The sequence below is a fragment of the Struthio camelus genome, chromosome 10 (genome assembly GCF_040807025.1).
Source record: "Struthio camelus isolate bStrCam1 chromosome 10, bStrCam1.hap1, whole genome shotgun sequence".
NCBI classification, from domain to species: Eukaryota; Metazoa; Chordata; class Aves; order Struthioniformes; family Struthionidae; genus Struthio; species Struthio camelus.
The window spans coordinates 12254675-12273760 of NC_090951.1; the positions used below are offsets into that span (position 1 = coordinate 12254675).

At 52.5% G+C, this 19086-nt stretch overlaps 1 protein-coding gene and 2 long non-coding RNA genes across 35 annotated transcripts in view; 2 read left to right on the forward strand and 1 right to left on the reverse strand.

The window, feature by feature from the left end:
- Window positions 1-3851: 3851 nt before the first annotated feature.
- Window positions 3852-9769, reverse strand: LOC104146381 (uncharacterized). 4 transcript variants are annotated; one of them, XR_011143193.1, is made up of 4 exons: window positions 9666-9769; window positions 5734-5904; window positions 5533-5633; window positions 3852-5046 (listed from the first exon to the last, which is right to left on the reverse strand). It is a non-coding gene; the product is annotated as an uncharacterized lncRNA (long non-coding RNA). The 4 variants fall into 4 exon arrangements; XR_011143191.1 differs by lacking the exon at window positions 9666-9769 and adding an exon at window positions 6095-6218; XR_011143192.1 differs by having other exon boundaries at window positions 3852-5633; window positions 9666-9765.
- Window positions 6999-9066, forward strand: CEBPA (CCAAT enhancer binding protein alpha). The gene has a single exon (XM_068955615.1). The coding sequence runs from the start codon at window positions 7131-7133 to the stop codon at window positions 8103-8105; it is 975 nt and encodes a 324-aa protein (XP_068811716.1). The 5' UTR covers window positions 6999-7130; the 3' UTR covers window positions 8106-9066.
- Window positions 9770-9943: 174 nt separating the features above from the next.
- The window catches only part of LOC104146377 (uncharacterized), a 34680-nt gene continuing 25537 nt past the window's right edge, over window positions 9944-19086 (forward strand). For 14 of the 30 annotated variants that reach the window (XR_011143150.1, XR_011143149.1, XR_011143131.1 and 11 more), the window contains exons 1-7: window positions 9944-10040; window positions 11485-11578; window positions 11713-11841; window positions 12865-13831; window positions 14007-14149; window positions 14493-14613; window positions 15492-18965. This is a non-coding gene — a long non-coding RNA (uncharacterized lncRNA). Of the gene's footprint in view, window positions 10041-11484; window positions 11579-11712; window positions 11842-12864; window positions 13832-14006; window positions 14150-14492; window positions 14614-15471; window positions 18966-19086 lie in introns of all 30 variants that reach the window. The other 16 variants (XR_011143157.1, XR_011143160.1, XR_011143139.1 and 13 more) reach the window with 16 other exon arrangements.

The following is a 19086-nucleotide window of genomic DNA, read 5'->3' on the forward strand; positions in this document are numbered from 1 at the left end:
GCACCAAAGGTTATTATCTTTGTCTTTCCGCCTCCTAGCACTTTGTTCCACAGATAGCTTGAGCATGGAATGTTTGCAGGCTGAGAACTAAAAAACGACCTACAGGATAGTGAGGCTGTCTCATTATGTGACTTGGGAAGCACACAATAACTTGAACGCAAGAGAAATGGTAATGCAAAAAGCCCATCAAATCCCTGAGTTCTCTGATGGGCCTTGTGCAGTTCTTATCCACCTAAAGTTCCTCCCAACAGTGTCAGAAATGTGCTTCTCTGGAGTGCCAGCTTGACGCTTTCACATCTGTACTACGCTACAGAATGTAACTTTTTACCACATTTTTACTCTTCAGATTAGTTTAGATCCCTGTTATAGTCTCGTCTAAAGGGGAGTAAAGTTGGTTTAGAGAGGAACACTACATCCATGGCAGGGACTGTTTTGTGACAGGATGTGTCACAAGTTAAAATACGTAGTTAAGAAATAGCGTGACCTTATTTTTCTAAGCTGATCTTCCTCTTCCTTTCCTGTCCTATAGCTCTTACTTCTCATATCATGTTCTTTTGATTGTAATTTGCTTGTGTAGCAAAGGGTCTCCTGCTATCCACGTTTTTGTGCCTAACACATTTTTGATGTTCCCCTAATATAATTTTTTTTGTTGTTGTTTTGCAGATACCCCCCCAGGATCATGTCCACAGTGCAAACAAGGACTGCTTAGAAAGGTTGATGAAGCCTAAGCCACGCTGTACCATTTTCTTTTTAAAATCCTTTGAGATCCATAGAAAGTTATGTCTAAGTCAGTGCTAAGGTTCTACATTACTTTAGTGGCCTTCCCAAAATGTATTAGCTCGTCTTTGTAAACGTACCTTGTGAAAACCAGAAGATTGGGGATTGACTTTTTTTGATCTCCTTGCATGTTGACAAAGTTGTGGTTACTCCGGTAGACTACCTGTTGCCTTAAAAGCAAATGTATGAGTACTGCTCCAGGATGACTGCATACATATTTCTGAAGTATTAATGCTAAATCAAAACACATATGTAATAGACAGTTGTGTATTTTTTCCTATGTGATTCAGTGTCATAGTGCAATGTTCATGGAGATATGCTCTAGGACGGTTACCAATATATGTGTTGAGCCTTAGCTACTTCAGTTAATACTGCAAATGAGTATTTTTAGGAGGAGCTGATCATCATAACACACCTTTGACCTCAGAGTGAATTATTCATACAAGCGACGGGATGCTATTTTGCTAACTAGCAGGATTTCCTTAAATAATGATGCTAACCCAGATGTAGAGCCCAGCAGTCTTTATGCATGGTGAGTCTACAGACACCTGTGTTACATCGGTGTTTAGTCCTAGGTGCAGTTCTGGGCATTTACAGTTGTGAGCCAGAGTTCCCTATACAGCTCATGTAGCATCTCAGTTAAAGGCCTGAATTCAGAGTTAACTGTGTGGAAATACAAGTAGGGAGCTATGTTTTTTGTTTTCTGGATTTACCAGCAGGTTAAACCTCCTTTTTTGGATTATATTGTGGATGATATGATGAGAAGTAGCCAGCCGTATATTAATAGCTGCAGTCTTCAGCAAGTATTTGGGAACACTCTTCCCCTAAAAGGAGAGTTGGGAACTGACTTGGGAGTGTGTTGTTAACTGCCATGTTAGTGTTCTGTTACGTAATTTGTCTGCTAGAAACTGCACCAGTTTCTGCTCAGATCAGAGAGTCTTCATGCTCAATTCAGTGGTGTAGGGGTAGGGTCTGTGAAAATAAGCTATATTTCCTATATGTTCCCTTAAGCCATACAATGGCAAAATCAAAAGGAAAAGAATGACATTTTCTTGGCAGTTCACTTCAGAAATAAATTTATTTCGAGATAAAAGTTAATTTAACTTTTCCGTCAAAATATGTAGAAATAGCAAGGACATGTGTGAAAAATAAAGCGTTTCAAATGTAGGGAAGCAGCAATGGAATTTGTGGATGCTCACTGGTTGTGATACTAGCTCAGGACATGTGAAAGCCAAAATTCCTAGCTTTGCCACTTATTTCCTGTGTGGCCTTGACAAGTCATTCCGTCTCCCAGCTCTCTAGCTATAAAACAGAGAGTAGCAACACTGCTCCACCTCCCAGGAAGATGTAAGCATGAATGAATTAAAGACTGTGTGAGCTGTTCATGATGAGAAAAAACACTGAAGTTTGCAAGATGGAGAGAAGATTGAAAAATAAATTCAGGTGGGACAGAAGGCAGGTTATTGTCTAGTCTGAGATAAAAGACTAGAGAGTGAATGGACAATTTGTGGATAGCGCAAATATTGAGCATGAGGATAATTGATACATATTAGTAGGAGAACTCTAAACATGGTTGGAGGAAGTCTTAAGGCAAAAGTGACAGTCTAATAATGCAGAAGAAAAGAGTAGAGTGAGAGATGGGGAACAAAACTGTTGCATACTTTTTCCTGGTATTTCAACTGTAACTTCTTTGGGACAGAACTTAGTGCGGTATCTGAAAAGCATTCAGAATAATCTGGTCACCATGCATATAATCATTGAAATATGATCCTAACCATAAAAGAGGAACTGTGTATGTAATGGCTCATTAAGCATGTAAAAAAATTGGGGACAGGTAAACCACTTACAGTTTCACAGCCTGATTGTACATGATTACAGGTGACAAACTGGAAACAGGTTGAGTTATGATCCCTACTGTGAAAGGAGGTGGGTGAGCAGTAGTCAGGCAGTGTCAGGAAGTGAAAAGATGCTCCCGGTCAACTAGTGTGGTAATTGCAAGTGACTGAGCTCTCAGGAGAGGAGCCAGGAGTGAGTAGAGCACAAGGACAGCACGTGTTGAGGACATGGCCACAGAGACCCTGAAGACAAGGGGAATGATAAGAAAAGGGAAGAGGAGTATAGCATAATTTATGTTTTTTCACCCTGGAGCTGTAAACATTGTTTCTCCAAATGAGAAAAGCCGTAATGATAAGTAATTCAGTCATCTGTCATTGGACAAACTTTGCACATCAGAAATGCTAATGAGTCACCAGTTGCCTTTCCCAGCTGAAGGGAAGGTCCTCTTTACTTGTCATACCATGCTGCATCCTGATCTACTGGCTTCCAAGGGGATTGGCTTTGGCACATAAAGCCTTTTCATTTGAAAATTGTCATGGTGTGGCAGCTTTTACATGTGCAGTATCATGTTTCCCCTCCCTGGGGCACAGGAGAGGGGAGAAGTGGGTGTTTTATTACAACACAAGAAGTAAGATGGTGGGCTGCTAGCTCTTTATTCACCCAGAAGACTACTGCTCCATGCCTGCCTGCTCCCATGGTACGCTTAGGGCACCGCGCTGTCCCCAGCTGAGGATATTGCCCCCCCCCCCCCCGTCATTCCCAGGGCAGCAGTACTCCTCTTCCTGCTCCACAGTGCCCATCCCTGCCCCTGGCCAACTCTGTCTCCTTTCCTCTCACCCCCTCCACAGGTGGGAGAGAGGAGGCGCTGGACTGTGCTGGCATTCACAGCTAGGAGAGCTTTGCCTGCAGACAGGGCATTCTGGAGCTTTGTCAAAAGCAATGAAATATTCTAATTTAACAAGGCAGTAAAGTAATTGTATAATGGCACTCTGCTTCCTAACTGAGGTGCTGCATGCCATGTCCGAACTATACTTCCAGGGCCTTGGACCAAAAGCAGAGTCCTGTAACGCCCGCTCGGCGTCTAAAGCCAGCCTGGATGTTGTAGCTGTACACACGAGGGAACCCCTTTTGCAGCCCACAGGAGTCGAAGGCCTGAGAACAGGACAGGAGCTGAGTCTAGGAGAAGTGAATGAGAATTCAATGCTCAGATGCCATTAAAAACCCCAGCAGTCACGAAATTCACTTGTATAAAGCAAATATATTTGCATTCCTTCATGATTATGACTTTCTTTTCAGTTTCCTTCCCTACTAACAGCAACCAGTACAACTAACTTGGTATAAATGACTTTTAGTGCTGTTCAGAAGTTTGGAGCAGCTTTTCTAATCCTTCTCTAGCTTATAGCTACTAGAGGCAACCTCTACTTTGAGATGGAAGAATAGCACCCTCAAGAGTTGACAGCAGTGCTGCTTCAGGGATCCATAATATGCAACAGACATCCTTCCTCTTTTAGCTGAATTAACTCCCGGACACATTGAAGTGAAGCAACAAGACAGAAATTTTTTCTTGATGTTAGATCTGAAATATTTGGTATCCATCTCTGTTAATGTGAATGTGGAAATAGGCATTTGTCTGAGAGATTATCAGCTTGTAAACGTTTTAGTTGCCGTTGAGGGAGGGACAAAAAAAGAATAAGAATGCTCTTATTTGTCGGAGTCTGGGAGTCTCATTTTAGACCGTATTAAAACAATTTGAACAGGAATTTATGTTTTCGTGCAGAAAGAGATTATTTAAAAGTTCTTAACTTAGATAAAAGGGGTCTGTGTAAAAAAGACTGAGCAAACCAGTCCTTAAGTTGTGGGGACTTGTTCGTTAATTACAGTAATTAGGAATGGAATCTGATCCTGAACTTTCTGATTTACTTTGAATGTTTTTTAATGTGTGCCTAGGCCTTAATTTCAAAATGATTATAAAATGTGAGAGTGTTTTAAGGCTACAGAGGCGTAGGTATTGTTATTAAGTGACAAACAGTTATATACTTCTGCTGTATTGCACAGCACTGATCTTTTATATTAAACGTGCACGGCCCCCTCCTGTTTCTGCTGACTTCAGAGTTAGATAAGGCCTTCGGAGTAAAACCGAACCTCCAGCTGGTGTTCCAGAAGAGAGCGTGTCCCAGTAGGCAAAATGTCAAGGGCTGGATTTGTCCCTTTTCTATGAATGGGATTGCTTGAGTGGAACAAGCAGAATTCAGACAGTCAGATGCAGTTGGGAGATTTTACTGTAGACTCTGAAGCATCCAAAGCTTGTTTCTGTCACAGGCTTGAGGGTTCTCTTCTGTAGCATGACCTTGTTCAGAGTTATTACTGGTATTTTGATTGTGCTACAGCTCCAAATCGACCAGTGAAATACCCCTTTCAGGAACCGCTTAAGTGCTGAAACCAACACGTACAATTTTAGAAAATATTGACCATGTATAAAAAGAATTTATGCTTGATTTTTTTCTACTGCTATTGAAAAGTGAAAGGTATATTCTGTAGTCTGTAAATTTACATTTTTCCCTGCTGTAGGTACAGACTCGATTCTCCTGATAGGATACTAGAATGCAACAAGGCTATCTGAATCTACGGGCCCTGCTTTTTGCTCATGAAACAGGTTCATATGTGTGATATGCAGTACAAAAAAAGGGTTCATTGAACACTGTAGTTTTGTTTCCTGTTTAAGACTTTGTCCCATACTATTAATTGCAAGGAATGTTTCAAACCCTTTCTGAGCAAGCAATTTACTGTGTCACAAGTTTCTGGTTTACTAGGACATCCAGGACGAAGAATTACAACCCTTCCCCCACCCCCTCACCCCAGCCATCACTATGTTGGAATCGTTTCCTCTGCAGATCTTGCTCTGGCAAATTTAGGCTGCACCTGGTCCAGTGGCTTTGGCATGTCCTTTCTCTTGTGCCAGTTTCAAAGCGAGCTTCTGGACCAGCAGTAGCTGAATGCCTGGGTGGCTTCCTGAGGTGCACCTGGAAGACAAGCAAAGGGCCAGAGAGGGAAAACAAATAGATCGGTCCGCTCTGCAGACTGCCAGGGATAGCAACAAGAGGAAATTCTGTGCATCCTTACCCCTCCCGAGCTGAAGCGTGAAACTCGGACTCTTAGGAAGTCCGTGGAGCTGCTGCAGGAACATACTGCGCTACCCTAGGAGAGAGGTCACGGTAGCTGAGAGGTGCAGGTCGTGTCTGCAGTCGGCGGTGCGGGAACATTGCTTTGCCCCAAGCAGCCAGGAAGCGGAGGCTGGGAAGGCAAACAGTGTCTCCAAGGAGGCTAGGGCTGCAGGGCCGGGCGCACGGCAGGCCGCCTGGCTGCTGTGCCGCTGCACGGCGCGGGGAGCCGGGGCCCAGCTGCACCCGGCTTCGTCTCGGGTTCGCGCCGGCAGCCGGCCCGCGCCCGTCGCGGGTCTGCGGAAACCTGCAGTCACATTTACCTGCTGGGTTCGGGCGGGGGGCGCGGCGAGGGGGGAAGGCACCCACGCGTTCATCCCTCGCCGCGGGGCGCCGGGCCGGGCCCCCCCCCGCGGCGCGGCGGCAGCCCCGGCCGCCCGAGCGGCGCCCCGCAGGTGCCCGCGAAGGGCTCTTCCGCGGCCGAGGCGGGCGGCTCTCGGGCCAAAGCAAACGCGCCAGCAGGCGGGCAGCCGGCCGGCTGCGGAGCGGGCTGCCCGGGGCGCGGGGGCGCTCACCGCCGCCCGGCCGACCGCCCCGCCGGGGAAGCCGGGGCGCCGCGGGATGCGGCGCAGCCTGCCCCGAGCCCGCCCGGCAACAGGGCGCTCTGGGCAGGTAACGCCCGCCGGCGAAACCCCGCCGTCGGTGCCCTGGGCAAACACGGCCGGGCTCCTGCTCCAGACTGGCCAAATATTTGCCAGTAAGCGCGGGGGGTGGTGAACTTTGAGACTTTCTCCGCAGCTAAGCCGGGGATTTGCCGGCTCGGGGAGCGCGGCGCAGGGCTGGCAGCGGGCGGTGCAAACGTCCCGGCCGCCTTGGGCCGCGCCGCCCCGCCGAGCGGCGCCGGGGAGCGCGGGCGCGCAGCGGCCCGGCCAGCGCGGAGCGGCGGCGGCGGGGGCGGCGGGGGCCGCGGAGGGGCCGGGCGGCGCTGCCAGGGCGCTAAGACCCGGCTGCGCGGCGGTCAAAGGTTCCCAGCAGGAGGTTGGACACTAGAGGGCGATCCCCGGCCCTGCTGCGGGCGTGTATATATAGGGCACGCAGGACCGCGGCAACCCACTAGCAACGGGGCAGGCAGGCAGCGAGCGGGGCTCGGGCGGGCTGGGGCGGGGGACGGGCTCCGGGCGAGCGGAGCCGGGCCGGGCCGAGCCGAGCCGGGCCGGGCCGGGCCCGCCGCCGCCGTGCCGCTCGCCGCCGGGGGGCCGCGGGGCGCCGCGGGCTTGGCAGAGCCGCCGCCGCCGCCGCCCCGTCCGAAACCTGGATTGCAGGAGCCCTTCACCATGCCCGGCGCGCTGTAGGTGCTTCATGGAGCAAGCCAACTTCTACGAGGTGGACTCGCGGCCCCCGATGAGCAGCGGCCAGCACCACCAGCTCCAGACTCCCCTGCCCGGCAGCGCCTACAGCTACAGAGAGGCTCCCTCGGCGGCGGCACCTGCTGCGGGCGGCGCGGAGCTCGGCGACATCTGCGAGAACGAGAACTCCATCGACATCAGCGCCTACATCGACCCGGCCGCCTTCAACGACGAGTTCCTGGCCGACCTCTTCCAGCACAGCAAGCAGCAGGAGAAAACCAAGGCCATCCTGGCTGGGGATTTCGACTTCCACAGCATGCATGGGGCCGGCGCCGCCTCCTCGGCGCCGGGGCACCAGCCGCAGCACCACCAGCAGCCGCTCTTCGGCTGCGTGGCCGGCTACCTGGACGGCAAGCTGGACCCGCTCTACGAGCGCATCGCGGCGCCGGGCTTGCGGCCGCTGGTGATTAAGCAGGAGCCCCGCGAGGAGGAGGAGGTCAAGTCGGCGGCCCTGTCGGCCCTCTACCCCCACCACGCCGCGCAGCAGCACCCGTCGCACCTGCAGTACCAGATCGCGCACTGCGCGCAGACCACCATGCACCTCCAGCCCGGGCACCCCACGCCGCCCCCCACGCCCGTGCCCAGCCCGCACCACCCGCACCACCCGCACCCCCCGGGCGGCCTGCCCGCCGGCGCCCTCAAGATGCTGCCCGCCGACCACCGCAGCAAATCGAAAAAGACAGTGGACAAGAACAGCAACGAGTACCGGGTGCGCCGGGAGCGCAACAACATCGCGGTGCGCAAGAGCCGCGACAAGGCCAAGCAGCGCAACGTGGAGACGCAGCAGAAGGTGCTGGAGCTCACCACCGACAACGAGCGGCTGCGCAAGCGGGTGGAGCAGCTCACCCGCGAGCTGGAGACTCTGCGGGGCATCTTCCGGCAGCTGCCCGAGAGCTCCCTGGTCAAGGCCATGGGCAGCTGCGCCTAGCGCCCGCCGGCACGGACTCGGGGCGCGCCGCGCCCGCCGCTCACCCGCCCTTACCTATCTCTATGACTTACATCGGAGCGCAGCGACCTGAGATTGTTTCACGGGGGGTTGTGTTTTTTTTTTCTTCTTCTTCTTCTTCTTTTTTTTTTTTTTTGGTTTGGAACAATTAACGACCAATAAAAGAAGCCAGGCAGCTGTAGTAGTATTAAAAGGTTTGTGCCTTAGGGACGACACACGAATAAGCTGAAGAACATGGTGGGTTTTATAAGGAGAAAGGCGAAGGGAAGGGAGAAAAAAAACCCCACGTGTCTACACAGGGTAAAAATAATAATAATAAAGCACACAGAGCAACCCACGTTGTGCCTTAAAAGCTGGCTGCAGGAGCTCTGGGGCTTTCTGCTCCCCGCAGCCTGGCAGGGCCTGAGGGAGAAGGGCGAGGGACGTGCGGGCAGGCGGGGGTCCCGGCTGGGGCAGGCTGGGGCCTCCCCGCGCGGCCGGCCTGCAGGCGAGGGCGCGTTGCGGGGCGCCCAGCGAGAAGGGCTAACCAAGGCTGAGAGGAGCTGGGCGCCGTGGTTCGGAGCACCGAGGCGTGGGAGAGCTGCCGGACTGCTAGCCGGACTGTCCCCGCCAGGCTCTGCGCCTTTCGGGGAGCCCCCTGGGCGCCCAGGACTGCGAGGGAGCACGGTGACCTCCTTCCCCCGAAACGAGGAGCAGCAGCGTCTTGTACTGTATGTCACGGCATGGCGAAGCACAAATGAATAAATACCTATCGATGCGGGTATTTACTAGGAACTTTCAGTGTATTTTGCTTTATTCCAGGACATGGAGCTCCTCGGTCTGCCCAAGCTGTGCCTCATGTAATGTGAAAGCCTTTCCGTGTATACTAGCTACACTTTATTTTTATTGCATTACTTAGCTCTGTGCCATCACACGACTTCCTTATCTGGTGACAGAGACTATGCCCTTGTGCTGCAACGTTATTTTATGATGTGTGTGGGTGGGTGTGAGCGCGCGTGTGGCCTTCCCGGCGAGGGCCGGGGCGGCGGGCCGGGGGGACCGGGGGGCCGGGGCGGCGGGCCGGGGGGGCCGGCGGCGGGCCGGGGGGCCGGGGCGGCGGGCCGGGGCGGGGGGCCGGGGCGGGGGGCCGGGGCGGGGGGCCGGCGGCCGCCGCGCAGCAGGCCCCGCGCGGCGCCCGGCACCTTTGGACTCTGGAGCTTCCCCCGGGCGGGGAGAGAGAGAGGAAAATAAACGGCGGAGCGCGTCCCCCGGCAGCCGGCGAGGGCTTTCCTCCCGGGGCGGCCGCGGCCCGAGCCGGGTCGGAACAGGCGTCGGGGGAGAGGAGCGCAGGGCGCCCGGGGCGCGTGTGCGAAGCGTGCGTGGGGCGTGTGCGTGGGCTCGGGGTATGCCTATGTATATGTATATGCACACACATTGGTGGGGTGGGGTGTTTTTTTGTTTGTTTGTTTGTTTTGAATTCGTGGGGAGGGAGGGGGGGACACCCCGCATATAAAGTTTGTCCAAGTCCTGGTTACATTCATAAATAAACAGCATATATCCTACCGTCACCCGCCGCCTCCCGCTGTGTCTCCCGTTCTTCTCCCGCGGCGCTACGAGGCGCTCAGCGCCGCCGCCGCCGCCTCGGCCGGGCCCGCGCCCCCCCCCCCCCCCCGCGGCCGCCCCGCCGCGCCTCCCGCCTCCCCCGCCGGGGCCGGGGCCGGGGCCGGGGCGGCGGCGGGGGGAGGCGGCGCGAGGGCCGGCGGCGATAGGGCGCTCGGGCCCCGCCCGGCGGCTCCTGCCGGGCCCGGGGGGAGGCGGGCGGCGGGCCGGGCCGGGCCGGGCCGGGGGCGGGGGCGGGGGCGGCCCCGCGGGTCGGCCCTCAGCAGCCCCTGCCCGGCCGGCGCCGTGACGGCCCTGGGGCTCGGGCCGCGCTTCCAGGTAAGGTTACCACCGCCCGCCGCGGGGCGCCAGACCGGGCCCCGCCGGCCCTGGACCCCTGTCAGCCCTGACCCCCGCCAGCCCTGACCCCCGCCAGCCCTGACCCCCGCCAGCCCTGACACCCACCAGCCCTGGACCCCCGTCAGCCCCTGACCCCCGCCAGCCCTGGCCCCCGCCGGCCCCTGACCCCCGCCGGCCCTGGACCCTCCGCCGGCCCTGACCCCCGCCGGCCCTGGACCCCCGCCGGCCCTGACCCCCGCCGGCCCTGGACCCTCCACCGGCCCTGGACCCCCGCCGGCCCTGGACCCCCGCCAGCCCTGACCCCCGCCAGCCCTGGACCCCCGCCGGCCCTGGACCCTCCGCCGGCCCTGGACCCTCCGCCGGCCCTGGACCCCCGCCAGCCCTGACCCCCGTCAGCCCTGACCCCCGCCGGCCCCCGACCCCCGCCGGCCCTGGACCCCCGTCAGCCCTGACCCCCAGCAGCCCCCGGCCCCCGCCGGCCCTGGCCCCCGCCGGCCCTGGCCCCCGCCAGCCCCCGGCCCCTGCCGGCCCTGGCCCCCGCCAGCCCTGACCCCCGCCAGCCCTGACCCCTGCCAGCCCTGACCCCTGCCAGCCCCCGGCCCCCGCCGGCCCTGACCCCCGCCAGCCCTGACCCCTGCCAGCCCTGACCCCCGCCAGCCCGGGCCCCGCCGGCCCTGGACCCCCATCAGCCCCTGACCCCCGCCAGCCCTGACCCCCATCTGCCCCCGACCCCCGCCAGCCCTGGCCTCCGCCGGCCCCGACCCCCGCCAGCCCCGACCCCCGCCAGCCCTGACCCCCGCCAGTCCCCGGCCCCCGTCAGTCCCCGGCCCCCGTCAGCCCCTGGCCCCCGTCAGCCCCTGGCCCCCACCAGCCCTGGACCCCCGTCAGCCCCTGGCCCCCGTCAGCCCCTGGCCCCCGTCAGCCCCTGACCCCCGCCAGCCCTGGCCCCTGCCAGCCCCCGGCCCCCGCCAGCCCTGACCCCCGCCAGCCCTGACCCCCGCCAGCCCCCGGCCCCTGCCGGCCCTGACCCCCGCCAGCCCCTGACCCCTGCCAGCCCTGGACCCCTGCCAGCCCTGGCCCCTGCCAGCCCCTGACCCCTGCCAGCCCTGGCCCCCGCCAGCCCTGACCCCCGCCAGCCCTGGCCCCCGTCAGCCCCTGGCCCCCGCCAGCCCTGGCCCCCGCCAGCCCCTGGCCCCCGCCAGCCCTGGCCCCCGCCAGCCCCTGGCCCCCGCCAGCCCCTGGCCCCCGCCAGCCCTGGCCCCCGCCAGCCCCTGGCCCCCGCCAGCCCTGACCCCCAGCAGCCCCTGACCCCCGCCAGCCCTGGCCCCCTCGGCCACAGCTTGGCCAGGCAGTCGGCTTGACCTGGCATGGGCCGCTCGCGCCAGTGGCTGCTGGCCCCCGGTGACGTTATTTCCCCACCCAGTGTCCACCGGCAGCGTGGCTCCCCGTCGCTGTTGCCGGTACTGGAGCGTCCCAGCACACGGTGATAACAGAATTCGGACAAGCCTAAAAGACAGGTTTGAACGCACAAGTGTCTGAGGCAGTGATACCTGGGCCGTAAGCCCACACGTATCCTCATAAAAACTCCCAAATCTGGTTGAATATGGTTGTACTAGTTCAAGTTTCACTCTAACCTATGCTGTGCCCACAGGCGTGAAGCAACATCCCAGTTCAGGCGCAATTTTGGGTGCGCAGAGTACCCTCACCACCTCCAGGAAGGGTTTCCGTCCTGACAGCAGCTGCGAGTGCATTAACATCTGTTCTCCTGAGCTGAGAAAGGGTAAGGTTGGTCGACCAAAAGCTGTCATGGCAGTCGGTCTGTGAGTGCTCACAGCATGGGATGTGTAAAAGATGAATCAGGATTAAAGATTTTGGTTTTCAGTTAGATTTAAAGCCGGGGCCTGGGAACTAGTAGAGTTAAGCTCTACTGGTGTCCAGCAAAAATGACTTTTACTCATGTTTCCTCTCCCCCGGCCCTGTAAAGCTGTGCTCCTGTAGCGTATGATGTGTTGTACTTAGTAATGCCATCCAACATGTAAAGTGGGGAAATGCTGTTATCATCTGAGCCGAGATTATTGCAGGGTATATGTGGGAGGGACTGTAATCTGGTGGTTAGAGCATGAGAATACAGTCCCGATCATTTGAGTTATGTTCTGAGCTGTGACTCACCGTGTGTGCGTGTGGTTTCAGCAAATCATTTATGGCCTCAAACAAAGCAGATTTTTCTCATTAATTTAAATGGACTATAGATTAAATAGGTCTATAGCGGCTGAAGACTCAACCATTCCATGATGCAAAATTAAGATCGCCTATCTACCGCATAGGTGTTTCAATAGTTATATAAACGCAGCGTGCCATGGGATATTGTGGAGTTGATAGCAGGGAAGCATTTAGAGATACTTACCTTGAACACAGTGCCAAAGCGAGCAGCTTTCCATAACCCTAACCCCAACCCGAACCATAGGCTGAGCATAGCCAAAGCCCCCTGCGTTGCCCAGCCATGCCGCTCGCGCAGCACGGTGCTCTTTGCGGCCTGCATTTTGCTTTGGCAGCCCCTCTCCCACTGCTGTGCATGGCTTCCTTTCCCCTCAACCCTAGCCCTAGGCTGAGCCTTAGGTGAGTCCTTCAAGCCATTGCTCTGCTGGAAAAGTTCTCACCGCTGCGTGCTTAGGGTGTTTGCTGTAACCACAGGGCCAGAGTGAGTATTCCAGCTCTGGAAGGAGAGACGTGGTGTTTTGTTTTGTTTTGTTTTGTTTTGTTTTGTTTTGTTTTGTTCTTTCCAGTTATTCCCCTCCTTCCCCAGGTGAGCGTGAAAGCACTCCCTTACTGCCACAAATTATGCTGTCAGACTTCCTGCATTTGGGAAACCCCAGAACATGGGCTGAACTTCACCCCGAAGAGGATGATTTTGTCACCAACGCGGAGTGCTATAGTTTGCAGGATGATTTTTGTCGCTGGCGCAGAGTGCTGTAGTTTGCAGGCGTAGCCCCTGCGGGGTAACTGCTGTGAGAGGCGGGCAGCCCGGCGTGCTGCAAGGTCCGTGTGCCTCCCCTCTCGGTGAACGGGTTCGCTTCGGCAGGAACGGCAGTCTGGCGTGAGTACGGAGAAGAAAGCATGGAGTGGCATTAACTCAGGTTGGATGCCTGATTCCTGTTGTAAAGGTGACCTGACAAGTAGTGCAAGAACATTTGTCAGCGTTATTTCCGTGAATGGAGGAATGCTGTGTGTGACCCCCAAGCCCTGTCCTTGTAGCGACGTATGAACCAGGCTGTTTCAATAGTATTTAGACATGCGTTATGAATAGCTAGATAATGGGAAGGATTTTTTATGCGCTCTGCTGTGAAAAGCGATGGAGGCCCGCGCTGGTGCCGAGCAGGGCGGCGCGCAGGGGGTATGCATGGTGTGCCTGCGGGCAAGGGCAGGCCGTGCTGCCGTGCTCCCACTCCTCTCCCTGCACACACCTTCTCTGCACCAGGGCTCTTTATCTGGACTTGGGCACGGGCTCGAGCAGCCCCGGCGCTGGGAGGATGCTCTGGGTGTGTTCCTGCTCAGAGGCATTCGTCCTCACAGCGGTGCGGTGGCTTTTTGAAAGTTTCCTACTGAGCCTATTTCTTTTATAGGCAGTGCTGCTACAATGCTACCGGCATCTGCCCGTCCTGACACAAAATGATGAGTGCGCCTGTGCAATCCTTCCCTCTCCACCCTGGCCCTCGTCAGTCCCCGAGGTGGGATTGGGGACGTGGAGGCACAGTGACTGAGAGGCCAAGCAAGTAATCACATGTCCAAACGGGTGCGGGGAGGAAGGGAGTAGCTGTCTGCCAGCACTGTGTACAGAGTTGAGACGTTGCTCATGACCATAACAAAGTCCTGCAGCAGAGAGTGGGTCGGGGGGGGAGGGATGTGAGGATTTCTCAGTGATTTGGTTTTTTTTTCCTGTCACAACAGGCAAATTACCCTCAAGGAGCCTGCCTGCCTTATCCACCTGCTGCAGGTGGCTGGAGGATAGGAAACAGCTTTTGGAGTGCTTCACGCCAACTTCCACCCTGAAAGCGGGTGGCGGAAGATGCTTCGCTGTTAGGAGAAAACAGGTGCCTCCCAACACTGCGCTCGCTTGGTTTGAGCATGCTTCTGCTGAAAACAATGGCAGAGGTCTAATTGATTAAAGGAACAGGCCCAGTGCCCTCTCTTGTTATAATAGATTAAGCCAAAATAGTGATGACTGAATAAGGTGACATCTCTGGTTCTGGCTTTCTCTTTCTTCCATGGTAATGAAATCCTTGTTTATACATATGAAATCACATACACACACACATACACACACACACATACACACACACACACATGCAACTTGCACTGAGATATCTGTGTTTCAATGTGCTGAAAAAAATCAACTCTTGGAAATGAAGACTTTTTATGTCTGTTCCACTACAGGTTTCTCCTTGAGCCTGGTGGGGTAAAGGCGATGCATTTACATTACATTGCCTGCTCTGCAGTTTGGTGGAGTTCCACAAAAAACTCACTCTGCAGGAACAACGGCCCCATGTCTTAAGAGGTATGTGGGTTTATCATCAGCTGGAAGGGAGCCTTCACAAAAAGGAATCTGATTCACTTACTCTCAATATTTAAGTGCATTTTGCCTAGTTTAACACCGTCCTATTTTACTGCAGTATTGCATCTTGCCTCCCAAATTAATAGTTAACCACTGAGAAAGACAGGTCTGGCAGAATGGAAATCAGGCATTATATTATCCCATGAGTCATGTACATACAGAGAACCAAACAAGTGTCAGCCAATGGCTTTGAGCCCAAAATATGTCAAGGAAGAGATGCGTATCTCATATATATTAAGTAGATAGAAAGCTTGTTGCTGTTCCCATTAAACAGGTTGGAGTTCTGCCACTGACTTCAGTGGGAACAGGATTGGGCCCATGCTGTAGAAGCTGGCTTTGGTTACCTGCACTGACTGTATTTTTGGTCTAGCAGGGGACAACTTGTATGTTAACAGTTGTTCCCAGTCAACAGAGAGATTTAAGATCTTCCCTTGTGCTGGTTTTAGATATTATTCCTTCCTTTATTAGTCTGGTGAACTGATTTCTCCCTTAAAATGCTAGGATGCTCGTTAGTAGGCAGTAATGGAAGTTTTTCTGGATGCAACTTCACAGAGAGTCAGTAGCAAGTGACTGTAGAGAGGGATTAGCCCGCTGTCTTTTCTGAGCAGTGTTTTTGTGATTTCTCATTATTTACATGATACAGAAGAGCTACCTTTAGGAATTAACCCCTCTTCAGACATTCACCCACTTTTTCTGTCAAAATCCCATTGGAGTCAGGGAAGCTCTTGATTGAATAAACGCTTCAAAATGTTTCAGAACATTCTTGAATACAGGGAAACTTTTGTATGTCGATTTTCTCAGTCCAGATATCCCTTCCACAGTTTCTAATACATCTGGCTGTAGATTTGTCTGAAGAACCAAATGAATTGAATCTTGGGCTACTAATATTTATTGCATCCCCCATGTGATTTGCACTGAAGTCCCTCGGGGAGAGGAGACTGCACGCACAGCTACCAGTAAGTACACCCCAGCCAGTAACTGTGGAATCAGGGCGGAATGCCAAACTTGCTGCTCATAACCAAGTATCACATAGCTTTGTCATACAAGCATGTTGTCTTCCCTGTCACATATGCATTTTATTTTCATTATCTTGTCATTTATTTATTAAGTTTTAACTCTCCTTACTGGAACAGAGTCCAGTTTCATGCAGAGACTGGTGGACTGGAGAACTATGTTCACTAACTTTTAAAAAGTTACTTTCACGTTTTTATTGATTTGCCAGTTTAGCTAAAATACTGCTGACAGTCAAGCTGAAATTGAATATTTGTTGTTGATTCGTAATGGTGCAAACTGGCATTTAGACTTTTCGTAAAATTTAAAAAGTGGCCTTTGCTAAGGGAAAATCCAAGTGGATGTTTCATGAGACCTAGTCTATATAGTAGTCAAAGAATGTCATTCACATTTTTAATTTAGTTCATATAATTTATTTTGTAATTTGATTACCAAAAGACATAGGCAATCTGACTCTTTTTTTAGCCATGAGTATTACAACTGTAACTTTTTAGCTACTTTTTATATGGATTATTTCCTTAGAATTTTAAATAGTGACAGATGTTTCCTGACATTACTGTGTATGTACTTTGTTCAGTAGCTGGATATATTCCTCAGTGTTATGTCAGTGACCTGAATTATTCCTGCAAGAGTTCACGAGCAACGGACTGAGGGAGTTTCATATATTTATTGCACTGAGTGAAATTTGCTTCTTCCCTTTCAGGAGCCAATGGGAGAAGATTTCAAATAATGAAAACATTTTGGGGCTCATCTGAACAGTATATATATTGGTATTTGTATTTCTTGCTTATAACTGAGGAATATTTTTTAAAGGCTTAGATGCTTCTGTGCAAGATGCCTGCTCCATGGCCCAGTATGGATTATAGGTCTCTTTTCATTGATTTATTTCACTGGGCAATGTCGATTGACTTGTAGAGACCTTCCTGGAGAGACAGTGAGTTGTGTCTGCCTTTTCTTTCTTGGCTATGCTGCTGCTAGAGAGAACGTTCATGTTCTGATGTGGCTGCTCTTTTGCAGATCATGCAGCTGGCAGTGATATAACCTCCGCTGGTGCCCTAGGTCTGACAGGACTTAGACATGCTGGTTCATTCCGCAGCAGTCAGAAGACAACTGTGCTTTAGACTCACTGAGGACGAGGGGCTGAGCAGATGAGCACCGTGCCTAGCAATGCCATCTCCAGTGCTGCCATGTGGGCAAAATGTGCTCAAATGAGATCTAAAAGAGTAGCTTTCTCCTTCATCAGTATGGTGCCGCAGTGGAGGTCATTGCAGGCCAGTTTACAGAGCAATCCCCAGCAAGCAGAAGCATGAACAAGGCTGTCGGGACTGGAGAAGAGGAGATCTGTATTTGGAAGAAAATGTAATACTGAGGGAAAGTTAGCAAAGAGAGGAAGCAACAGGCTGCAGTTAGGACATAGAAGTGAGGACGTTTAGAGTTTGCTTCTGCCAGCAGCAAAATTCTCATTGACTTTAACTGGACTGAAACAAATCATCCAAGAAGAGGAATACAGGAAAAGGAGAGAGTGGGCCCATGAGAGAGAAAGCTGTTTAACAACTACTGTTTAAGGGCCTAGCGGTTGAAACTGTATTCAGCCAAAGCTGGTGTATGTGTATTCTCGATGATGGCAGATGGGGAGTAGGCATGCTGAGGCTACTTTTTTTTTTTTTTTTTTAGCTTTCATGCTATATAACATAATCTATTTGTTTAGAAAAGCATATTTTGGCCCCAGTCAGAGTCATTTCCCGTGAAAAGCAAAGTGCTCTTGCTGGAGGACTGCTGGGTTTTGTGAAATATGAGAATGACAAGAAAAGTTTCAGAAAATTTTGGAACATAGGGGAATCCTTCTCTTGCATTTCTTCCATTACCAGTGTCCCACCCATAATTCCAGTGCATGCAGTGGGAGAACAGTTTGAGTTTGGGATGTGTATATCTGGGCACCCTTTTATGATGTACAATATAGAATATTGGGAGGCCACTGGAAGAGGAATCACAGAATCACAGAATCGTTTAGGTTGGAAGGGACCTCTGGAGATCATCTAGTCCATCCTCCCTGCTCAAGCAGGGTCACCTAGAGCATATTGCCCAGGATCACATCCAGACGGGTTTTGAATATCTCCAGGGAAGGAGACTCCACCACCCCTCTGGGCAACCTGTTCCAATGCTCTGTCACCCTCACAGTGAAGAAGTTTTTTCTCAGGTTCAGATGGAACGTCCTGTGGTTCAGTTTCTGCCCGTTGCCTCTTGTCGTGTTGCTGGGCAACCCTCAGATGCCAAGTTAAACCAGCTACTAGCTATTATATTAGCACATAACACAAAACTGGCAAATAAGCTTTACAGAAGATTTGTTAGAGTGTGCTTGTCATTATAAGGTTTAAAATGCAAAAGTTACTTCTGATATTGCCATCTTACGGTGGCAAATTTGCACCGTAAGCAACTGTGAATCCCAATGATAGCACTTGCACGGCTGCATGTGTATGTTGCAGCTAATCAGCATATATTGTTGCTGCAGTTCATATGAAAATTATTTGTGCATGCTGAAAATCTGGCACATTATTGCCATACAAATTAAGCACTTTTTGGCATGCATGTAGACTCTTCTGATCTGGACACACAAACATAATTTTTCAGGTAAATCTTGCATTCTAATTAAAATGCAGGTTGAAGAATCAAAGATTTTCAAGCTGAATTATGTTGTACTTACAGTTTGGGGAATGCAAATGTATAGGCTGTACTAGAGTTCCTTTCAAAATGAGCTTTATAGATTTCATATTTCACAACAGTAGTAGAGTCTGTAATCAGTTGATAGTTATGACTTGTAGACCTTTACAATTTCAGTCATTTTATGTGGTAATAAATGGCTCATAGGCAGCTCCCTCTTCCCAGCCAAAACAATAACAGTGACTTAAAAAAAGTCAGGAGACTTAAAAAAAAAAAAAAAAAAAAAAAGAATAATAAATGAGGGGATCTTTTTTCCTTTTTTTTTTTTGTCTTCCCCTCTTAGCTTTGTGCATTTGAGTTAGGTTTTCAAGCTGTTCACTATGTTCTTGCTTTTTAATAAACAAGTACTAATTTTCAGGAGCTGAGGAAAACATCATTTGCCTTGAGAACTGTGATCAAATCATAAGCTGGCAATATTGGTGAGGATCGTCTTGCTTACCAGAGCTGAGCTGATGTACAGGAATTGGCAGTGCAAAGCTACCTGTGTTGCTGTAGGTACTCAAAGGCTTTGAGTCCCCAGGCTGGTCAGCATCCGTTTATATGAGTGGACGATACACCTGTGCGAGGTAAGTCAGCCTGGCGCTTCCAGCACGGTCCTTGTTTAGAGGTGTAGTGCAGTCTGTGGTAGTCAGAGAATGGTTGCGCATGCCAGACACGATCCAAACACACAGGCGAGGGTAACAAGCC